This window comes from Saccostrea echinata, unplaced genomic scaffold (assembly GCF_033153115.1).
Source record: "Saccostrea echinata isolate AGI-Se365-2 ecotype Australia unplaced genomic scaffold, CSIRO_AGI_Sech_v1 ptg000016l, whole genome shotgun sequence".
Classification (NCBI taxonomy): Eukaryota; Metazoa; Mollusca; class Bivalvia; order Ostreida; family Ostreidae; genus Saccostrea; species Saccostrea echinata.
Genome location: NW_026889765.1, coordinates 23,158,534 through 23,169,484, shown reverse-complemented (window position 1 = coordinate 23,169,484; position 10,951 = coordinate 23,158,534). Strand labels below are relative to the sequence as shown.

At 33.6% G+C, this 10,951-nt stretch overlaps 1 protein-coding gene across 1 annotated transcript; it reads right to left on the bottom strand.

Annotated features, from left to right (window-relative positions):
- Positions 1-887: 887 nt before the first annotated feature.
- LOC133189025 (protein mono-ADP-ribosyltransferase PARP15-like) lies at positions 888-6,689 on the bottom strand. The gene is made up of 3 exons (XM_061324467.1): positions 6,538-6,689; positions 3,738-3,909; positions 888-1,170 (listed from the first exon to the last, which is right to left on the bottom strand). The coding sequence occupies exons 1-3, from the start codon at positions 6,649-6,651 to the stop codon at positions 890-892; spliced, it is 567 nt and encodes a 188-aa protein (XP_061180451.1). The 5' UTR covers positions 6,652-6,689; the 3' UTR covers positions 888-889.
- Positions 6,690-10,951: the final 4,262 nt, after the last annotated feature.

Sequence of the window (10,951 nt, the reverse complement as noted above, 5' to 3'; positions counted from 1 at the left end):
TTTTTTTACCATTGAAGTTGCTAATTTAAATAAATCTAAAGTGGTTCAGGACCATGTAACAATCTTTTAACCTGGTTGTGACGCGAAACGTTGGCCTCAGACGAATATCCAGATCACTTCCGGTTTTGTTAAATTTTGTCCAAAGCTTTCAAATTGTGATAAGTTGGCGATGAAAATGACGCACAACCTATAGCAAAATGTCTTTTAATGAATTTTAATACTGGTTGTTAATTTTTAAAAGTAATATCAAGGACAAATAAACACTTAAATAAAAGTGAATAAAACGTGTCGTAAGGATGATCCAGATGTCAGCATTCCAACGGTTCTCCCTCCTTCCTCAATGGTCATTTTGCCCATGTTTTGTGTTTTTTTTTAGTTAAACCAGTTCTTAAGAATCGATAATGGTCACAAAAAGAAACTGATTACACAAAGCACGTGCCGCAAAGTACATATTTATTGTTTTTAAGTTTCGTCACGGGACATTGGTTTTCATCGGTGATAATTGATTTTCTTTAGACAGTTGTTAAGAAGACTCACTGGTTATAATAATTTGAAAATATCATACCATTCTATCATGTAGTTTTTAAATAAATACATTTATTAGAGTGAACACTTAGAAGTTTTGTTAAGTGTATCTACCAAAATTGTTCATTTTCATCTTTACTATTAATGTTAACCTACATTATTATTTTACTGTTAAAGTAGAAAATTTTCTTGAACTCAACCACACAATTTGATTGCAATTACAAATGATTTCACTCCTATCACGTACCATATATGTTACTAGTAGTACTTGAAAATGCTTCCAATGTTAATTCACAATGCAAAATCCAGCGCGTTTACAGCAGTCCATGCTTTTGTGTTTTTTCTTGATATATTAGTTTATGCATTATCTGAAGATTATATGATATGCCGGGTAGGCTTGGCTGTCATGAAATATCACATACATTTCCGGATTACAGAGATTATCGGAGGCAGAGTCGTACGTCACATGACTTCCTGCACCGTGTTTTGGTGGGAGTACATTCATGCTACTATTACCCACGCAATGAGCACCAGTCGCAACTTGGACAGAGAACATATGCTTGAGTCCATCAGAGTCAAGTCTGGAATACCCAGCAGAGTAGGACGCATTCACAGCAAAATAAACCCCAGCACCATATCTCGTACCTAGTATTTAGAAAATGCATTCATTATATAAAACATAAATTCATTGATATATTAGTTTAGCTCTTCATGTCACTGAAATTAAAATTACGCAGTATAAATAAATAAATGATAATAAATATTATATTATGATAAATAAATAATAAATGATAAAATAAACCTGTTCGCTGTAAATGTGTTTTACTGTACACGCTACTTAAGTTCAAACAGATTCAAAGGTCCATTGGTCACAATGCTCGGCATAATCATAATTTTCCCCGACAAATGAATATGTACATGTACATTAACGAAAACTCCTTAGTGTCGTCAACGAAACCCCATAATATCAATAATTTGATTTACAGAATATAGAGCCTTAAAGTCAACTTTTCAAACTATGGCATTTTGTTCTTGTGAGACTTCAGTATAAACCCCAAGTTATCACCCAATCCTTGCCCATAAGCCTGATTAAAAGAACATATACACTAAACAAAATTGCTAATGTACTACTCAGTATTTTCATCTGCCTCATTGAAACGAGTAATCTGAATTATCCTCTTGCCTACTACACAACGCCCTCAGATGACCCTCTTGCACGCAAACTAAGATGGGCGTACTTGGCGGGTGATCTGCAGAAATCGTGTGTATGAATTATTCATAGTTTATAGTGGAGTGACAAGACCATCAAAATTTTGAAATTAATGCACCACCCTACCCTACGGCTAATTTGTTCTTTTTTGGAAAGGTATATTGTTAAGCAAATACTTTCGTCCGGTCGAAGAAAATTATATGGTCAAAATTTAAAATAAAAGGAGGTTAAAGATCAATGATTGAAATCTGACCATAATAATGAATATATTAAAAAAGCATAAATTTTCTCGGATTTTGCAATAAATTTGTATGGAAAATAGATTTTTACAGTGAAAATATCGATTTCATAGAAAAAGAAGGAAAATTTGAACTATAATGTCCGTCTGTCTGTCCGTAAAATCTTGGAGTAGATTCAATTCAGTGCTGATGTACAAGTTTTTGTTCATAAAGTTCAATCAGACAATACCTGTATTAAGACAGGTGCATGTATAAACAGTAATTAGGAAATCAAAAAACGACAGTACCTCCCCCCCCCCCCTTTCACCCCAACCCCTAAAATACGAAATATGACTAAATTTTGAGTTTTGTTGCTTTGAAGTAATATTTTTTTTTTACATATTAAACATCATTAATTTTGAATATATTGAACTCTTAAAAGACATTTTCTGTTTCTGAAGTATATTAATCATCTATATGACGTCATACACGTTAAAGCATAATAATCAACATTTTTGTTTTGTTTATAATTCTAGATTCGTTTAACAACTTCCGACCGGAAGTAAATATCACTTAACGGAAATGCCGGAATTAACTTCAGATGTCAACGCATTTATCATGAAAAATTGAATGAAATTGAACGAGCAATCTCCGTGAAATCGTCTGCACAGAATTTGTAAGAAGAAAAGAGAATAATAATAATAATAAAAGTGAAAAAGACACCGAAGAATAATAGAAGGGTCTTCCGATGAAGACGGAAGACCCTAATTAATTTCACAATATTAACTTAGATAGTTATAAGTATCCTATCACGTACAAAGATTTACTTCTTTTTTATATAATTCAAATGTGAACTTGTGAAGAATAGTATCAGCAGACAAAATATGCTAACCCCCTCCCTTTTCACTTTAATTCGCAATTTAAAAAAGTTTGACTCGAGAAAACTCTACGATCGGGCGAAAATGCATGAGAAGGGATGTCTCTTTTATAAAATATAACTTTCAGCCGTAGGGTATGTCGGTGCATTAAACTCGAAAAATAAGCGTCTTTTTCTAGGTTTGTCACTGCACTATTAAATGTCCAGTAAAACAGACGATTTGATAGGTTGATCACAGCTGGGCGCATTAAGGAAAATGTCACATTTTACTCATTAAAAACATGTGAGCACGATTTTTATGCATGTCTATGAAATGTTTATGCTTCAATTACCATTGATTATTTACCTGTTTGGACATTTAAACATCTTACTTTTAATCATAACTACATATTAATATATCAGATGCTTCTTAAAAACCCTGGTTTTCTTTAGTAAAGTATATGCAATAAAAATTATTTGGATGGTGGGAAAAGGGGTACTCCCTGGTCCTACAGGTCGGGATCATACGTAATCTTCAACAGAGATGTCTTCTCTTTCAAGGAAAGCAACACTGCTAAAACTGGACAATATTTTAAAATATGATGCGGTCAAAACAGTTCACATGTGAGGTATCTGTGATAAAAGGATGACCCCATTTAAAGACCAAGGCTACACAGAGGTTACAATAGATGCCTTGATCAAATATTGATATCCAGGGCGTGATTCTGTCATTCATTATTACATTTTTAGTCATAAGATTATAACATTATATTAGAATGAAAAATTTACGTTTCAAGATAAAAGAAATCTTTTTTATAACCCATATTTCCATTGCAACCTAGCATTTTAGTTTAGCTTTGTGCTAGAAACACATGCCTTTGGTCCATGTATTGCAGATTTTTCTTGAAGGACAGAAACTTGTACATACCATTCCTGCCACAATAGCCTCTATTAAATCCATTGTTTATGACTTTATCTACAGTGTCTGGGTAGGTCCCATGCCACAACCATTGCTGAGGATCTTTCCCATTCTTCACTTCGATTTCCTTCCTTTTTACAACATATTGCTGATACAGAAATGGGTTCTGCACTCTGCGTATCTACAATGTCATACAAATATAACGCAAAAAAATTGTTTTTGATTGAAAGAAGTTTTTCTCTGTGAAAATATTGATTATCAAAAAATATTCGCCCGATAAGAAAGGTATAATGTCTAATATTGGATACATGCAAACAACAAGCACATTAAATTTCTTGACTACTCAGTCATCAGGCACATATCAAATATGACTCTATTCCTATATATATTCATTATATATTATTTACACGTATTAACCTAAACCATCTTTATAAAACTTATTGGATGTCAAAATGAGTCAATTTACTATTCGATTATATTTGATTACTTTATTCCCACTGTTAGGATGATATTACTTGTACAATGTTACCTTCAGTTTTTACATGCTTGATACGTTAAATGGAAGAGTCTCAAGGCAATCTGAACTGTTTAAACGGGCTTGGACATAGTTTACACTGTCGTTTTGTTTACAACCTTAAGGAGGGATTCTTGTCTGGTTTCTCACTAGATGAAATATTCAAAGTATGTTTGCTTATATGTCTTATATATTTAGATGTAAGGGAATTAAAATATCATATTTTTCTTTCCTCATCATAATTATACAACTTTAAGTATAGAAATTGTAAACTGAGTTTGAAATCTAGCAGGGACTATATTTTTGGCGGAACGGCGGCGTATGAAAATATCTCCTTTTCTGCTTCTCAAAATTACTATAGAAAAATGAATTTAGTTAAGATTTTTAAACAATCAAAGACTTTACGAAAATTTCAAATTTAAGTAAAATTAATAATAATGGACTGAAGTTTTAAAATATATCAAATAAAAATGATTTTTCAAACAAAGTATAATTTTGTTCACTTTTAAAGGCTTCCGATCTCAGTACCGATTTGATCAAAAATCCGTAATAAGTGTTTTTTTTCTCTCTTAGTAAACGGTCAAAACATTTTGTTTTTCTATCAGTTTGTATCTTCATATGAATACTTTACCATATGTGAAAATAAGAAAAATTTAAATATACAAAGCGTTTAAAAAAACTAATATATCCTTAAAATCTAAGAAAAATAGAGGAAATTCGGATTAGCCAATATCTATTTTAGTTAAATCATTCATGTCAATTTGGTAGTATCTTCTGATACCTTGTATGGTAATATCTTTTTACGCAAAAAGAAAAACATTCAATCTTTTGAAATAGAAGTAGGCATCGAATGATTGGCATCAGTAATTTTTTTTATTCTTAAGGTCAACGAAAAACATAATGACCTTGACCTGACCTTGCTTTTAAAATAAAACGGTCAAATTTAATCTAATTGATACCATCACTTAATTAATTTTTTAATACAAGAAATATGAGAAGAATCCCTCCTTAAATATCTATTTTTATTAGATGACTTGTTTTATATTCCCCATGAAGCAGAATTTATTAATAAACTCCCACATGAGAAGAAGTGAACTCTGACTTGCTGTGGCCTTCAACTCAACATTTCGATGTATCGACTATGTATTATCAATTAACAATAGTTTACTTTCATTCATATGCCGATTCAATATAACCCAGTGAACTTGAAATAAAAGACACCACAGAGTCTGCAACATCTTCATATTTGTTTGTTTTACTGACTATAGACGATAAGGGCCAACTAACAACAAAATTATATGACATACGAGATGACTTTAACTTTTCCATCATCAACGTAATCCTTCTTTATGTAGTAATATCCGCTATCATCTACACACAGTGTTTACATCTCCCAACTTATTCAATACTCAAGAGCATTCTCCGAGTACGATAAATTTTTTAAACTGAGACAGGCTATTGACGGATAATTTGATGTTACAGGAATTTCAACAACCTCGTTTAAAGAAAGCATTTTGTAAATTCCATGGTGGTTAACATGATATTGTTAGCAAATATAACCTATCATTGAGTCGTTATTTTGGCTATCTTGTTTTGTACCATTGTCAGGCCTTTGATTTTATACTGAATTTGACTACGGAACGTTCCATCCACCTGAACAATACATAGGACTCACGGCGAGTGTACCACGTCAACAGGGGGATACTTACTACCCCTAGGCACTTGATCCCACTTCTGGAATTTCCAGGTTTCCGTGTTTATACCCTCTTCACAGAATTGTATCGTTCATAGATTTTTTGAAACCAATCTCTGTTTGTTATCTTCACCTTTTTCATTTCTTTAGATTTAAAAGAGAAAACAAAATGTCAAAGGATTATGGATCTTATTTGCATATTAATTTTGTGCTTAAATTTATTTCAGTGTACAGTTCTCGAGGAAAAATCAGTTATATGATAAATCTCACACGAACCTTTATGAATCAATATGAATCAATATAAGCAGTGAAAAAAGCGAGCGACCCAAATATACCAGTAAATCATATTGACATCATATGATTTTTTTTTTTTTACAAACAAAAGATATTATAGCTATACTGACTGATTTTTATTTCTATACACTTTTTCTGATTTTTTTTTTTACATTACTAGTATGATGCTTTCTCAAGTGTCTGATTTTGTAATTTCTCTATATATTTATAACCGTTGTTGTTTTTTTCTGGTTTACAAGTTCTCAAATAAAGAGAAAAATAGCATGATAGGTTTTTTAATGTGATAATTTAAAGAATATTTGTCCTACCTCTGAAACTTTCACTGAACTCTTACTGGAGGCTTTAAACCTTGACATGACCTCTTGGTACTCATTGTCCCAATGGTTCAAGGTGATCTCGACCACAGTCTGGTTATTTTTCATAGATGTCCATGTAGTTGGCAGCCCAACAGGAAAACCTTAAAATTAATTTATAAAATCAAAATGTTTTTTTTAATTAATTACTATTTATTTTCTCATAATCATTATTTATTTTCAAAGAAGTTTATTCATACTGGGTTATTGACATTCCACTTTTCTTAGTCTCCCATCTACACAGAAGACCTAATAGTGATTTTACTATTTCTTCATATCATATCTAGACAAAGTTTTTCACTCGATTTAAAAAAAGATATGAAGTTATTCCTTAGGAACTTTTCAGGGATATGAAAGTTTGAACGTTTTCTAAAACTGTTTAAATATCTGTACTTAATCTGCTTAAACTTTCTGCATTTTCTCCGGGCTGATTAAAATTTTTCCTTAACTTTTGGGACCACCTCTTCGGTAATATACAGTGTTTGTACAACCATAATGCGCAAGCACTTCTGCATCAGAGGACCTAGACATCTAAGACCCATTCAGAAAAGGGTGATGCCGATAAGTAAACAGAGGTTTTGCCCTTAAAAACCTCCAGTTTACATCAATATCAATTACATCAATATCTATACTTCTTTGAATTAACTTTTTGCAGAATGTGTAGCAGAATTAGAGTGGGATAGCTTAATTCCATTTACTATCTACAAAAATAGTGAAAGATTACAATCACTATTACAGGTGTACTCTATTTCTGTTCTTTCTGCGTTGCCCATTTCTAAGTGTCAAGCACTGAAGATTTGGCAAACAGAGCTTCTCTTTGAGGTTTATCCCTCATGTAGAATATAGCTGGTTTATGTTGCCCAGTGTGCTCTCTGTAAAATTTCTTCTATTGTTGCTCCATTGAAAAGGGCCCATAAACTTAATATTTGTCTATTTCCAGGCGTACATGTTCTACATACACAAATTGCACAAGAGACACAACCCATCTTGATATGGAATTCTCGGATGCTGGTCTTTGTAGACCTGATTTGTAATGTAAAAACAAAAACTTTTCATTACAACGAGAAGAATTTTTCTTTCCAGATACATTTTAGTGTTCTGCAATAGCACACATGCAAGCCTCTTGTGCCTGTGTTAAACGCTGGTATGATGATAGGTTTCCATGGCTCTCCAAACCTTTGAGTTTTAGACAATAACTGTATGTTTGTATAAAAATTGGATTCCATTCCTTTCAAGACACAAGTGCGTCTCTCCGATAGAGAGAGTCTGAATTTCACTTGTCTTGATGTTGTTATCAATGCATCTAGAAACACTATTTTCGAAGTACGAAACTGCATATTCATTGGTTCAAAAGGATAATCACACAATTTCCATAGAACTGACCATAGTTGTCAATTCGAATGGTCGTACATTTGTTTCAGATTAATAAATTCCTTTTATTAATTTTGAAAAATCAGTGTCACCGATTGACGGAAATATTGCTCCAAACCTTGTAAATAGAGGCTGACATATAACCTGAAATAGTGTTTGTTTATGGCTGCGTTTATGGCTGAAGTAGATGAAAAAGTCAACAAGATAAGTTATGTGACCTAAAGAGAATCTTTTTGGTTTTTTTGTACACCATTCTCGGTAGATACTTGTGTTTGTTTGTTTAACGCCCCTTTCGTGAATTTTTCACTCATATTGAGGCGTCATTACTTGCTGGTGGAGGGCTGCAAATTTTAGATCTACACTCGGCACAGGGCCATTGAACGATGAAGAATATTTTTCATGCCAGCACTTACTGCAACACGGAACCTCGGTTTATACAGTCTCACCGAAGGACCGGTCTCCACGTCCCACAATTGAATTCGAACCCGCGATGTAAGGATCAAAATCCTTACTTGCAACTCCAGAGCATACGCTCTATCCATTGCGCTACCCGGTTGATCGTCTTTGAGAGTTGAAGAAAGACTTAGCTTTTCTCAGAAAATCTGTTCTTAAGACTTTGTCTTTTGAAAATTTTCACATGGGCAGATGTAGACTTGGAGTAATGAACTGTCCCCTCTTTTGTATTCTGATTTTGGGTAGTTCTTTGAAAAGTCTATTAACAGATATAGTAGGTTTGAAAACCATGTCTGTCTTGGTGTGATCGGAGCTATGAGAAGAAGATCACAGGGCTTTTTTGAATACATGTACGTTTATAATCAATATTGGTAGCGGTATGGCATTTGCAGAAATTCCCATTCAATTAACAATTAGAGCATCACATCCCCATGCTTGAGAACTGGGAAGGGAGAACAAAAACTTTTTTTTCTGATTTTCCCTTGTTGCAAAAAAAAAAAAAAAAATTATGTTTGGAGTGGAGAAAATCTAAAAAAAAATATGTTTAACTACTTCCTGACTGAAACTCTTTTCTGTCGTCTTTGAACTTTGTCATCTCTCGAACAACTCGCCCTTTATCAAATTTCTTTCAATAAGAATGTGTGCTGCCTGAATTTGGACATACCAAAGGCGACACCAATGCAGAATACTCCATGCCAACATGCACAGGTCTGCTGAATTTGTTGATGTAGGACACCACAGTTGAGTTGTCTGTTCATTTTGTGTTTGACATTGTTTTTGAAGTGATGAACTGCTTTCTCCATTGCACTGAATTCCAACAGAATGAGTGATATTTGTTCCATCACATCATGACAATTTATCGGACACATTGCCATCTGTTAGGTGGGCTTTCCAACCGTAAGACGAGGCATCTGTCCACGATGTTTGATCTGCCTTGACCGCCAAAATATGGCTGAAATATTGCCGACTCGGCGTTAAACAACAAACAAACAAACAATCAAATTTGCCTTAAACCTCGGGATAGTTGTTCCTACAAAGAAGTTCCCTTGCTCTGTCCACCAAAGTAGATGTGGAGGAAGTCGATTGACTTAAATTATTGAAATTCAGTTGTCCAAATGTGGACACGTCCGGGACAATTAGCAGAATTGAATTGGATGCAGGCTGTCATTAAACCAAGGATAGAGAGTGATGATTGATTAATTGTATGTTGTTTTACGTCCTGTTCGAGAATTTTTCACTCATAACCTCTATTCACCATATACCGGTGAAGGGCTTCAAATTTAGACCTTTACTCGGCACCTATTGATATCGTTGCCACTCGGCTTTAAAATTCCCAAGCATAAAAGGGGAAACAATACCAGTACTCAAATGTGGTAGGAAAAACCCTGTGCCAAGTTGTCGCTATTTTGTTTCCCTGCGCAGAGGGTTTGTGATTCTGATACAACTGCGTTTCCTAAAGAGGAAATTTGTGAATTACAACGAGCGTGTATTCCCCACAAAGGGAATTTACGTTAGTGGATTCGACACTGATGTCAATTTCTTTTCAGTTTCAACTCATTTTCACTAATTAACACCAGCTTTCTTTCCTCCAAAAACAAACGGAGGCGGAAGTGTTTGCGCATTATGGGTATACACACAGAATATGTTTCAAAAGTTCAGGAAAAATTGCATGCAGCCCGTGGGAAATGCAAAAAAGTTGATGTAGATAAATGTAGATATTAATTGATGTACGCATGCCTACTGATATGAACTTCAAAATTTTGTCTGAGCCATACTTCAGAATTAGCTGTAGCCGTTATCATAACTATACCATGACTAGTAAATGTGCAATCTCTACGTTTTAACCTTGACTGAATTAACCCCAGCCCTAGTTACCATGATTTGAAAAAAACCCACTTAAATCACACTTTTTGAAGATGTTTGCCTATTAATTATGCAGATCATGCCTATGTTGTTCCTATGTTGTTCCTGACAAGAAGTTTTTAAAAGATTTTCTCTTTGTTCATTTATAATAGCCTAACCCTACCCCCAGAGGTCATTATTTTGAATCTAAATGATGTAATGATGTTTGCATAAAGTTATCACCAATAATGGTCGTATTGTTTGTAAGAGAAATTTAAACTTGTTAAATTGTTAAACTTGGCCCCTTTTATGTCCCCATCATATCTTTGGGGAGGGGCGCAAAATTTAAAAAACTATTCTCTACATTATCTGAAGATACATTATTAATAATATGACTATTCACGGCCCTGTCATTGAAGAAGAAGATCTAAAAAATTCTACATATTCCCATGTAAAAATTTATCATATATTGTGGCCCCATCGCAACTCTTGAGGCCAGGGTTTGAACTTAAATCTACATAATATCTGAAAGCTTTTACAAAAGTTTTGTCTTTTCTGTCCCCGTGGTTTTTGGGAAGAAAATTTAGACACCCAACCTATTTTTTTTAAATTATCTCCCTTTTCAAGTCCACAATTAAAAGTGGCTCACATGATATTCATGTGATTTTCTTTTTATATATGTAAGAAATGCAGAATTCTACAG

Coding starts and splice junctions, on each gene's coding strand:
- LOC133189025 (XM_061324467.1), bottom strand. CDS start 6,651: ATGAAAAATAACCAGACTGTGGTCGAGATCACCTTGAACCATTGGGAC. Junction 3,910..6,537: donor GTTCAGTGAAAGTTTCAGAG/GTAGGACAAATA, acceptor ATGACATTGTAG/ATACGCAGAGTGCAGAACCC. Junction 1,171..3,737: donor AGGCTATTGTGGCAGGAATG/GTATGTACAAGT, acceptor TCTAAATACTAG/GTACGAGATATGGTGCTGGG.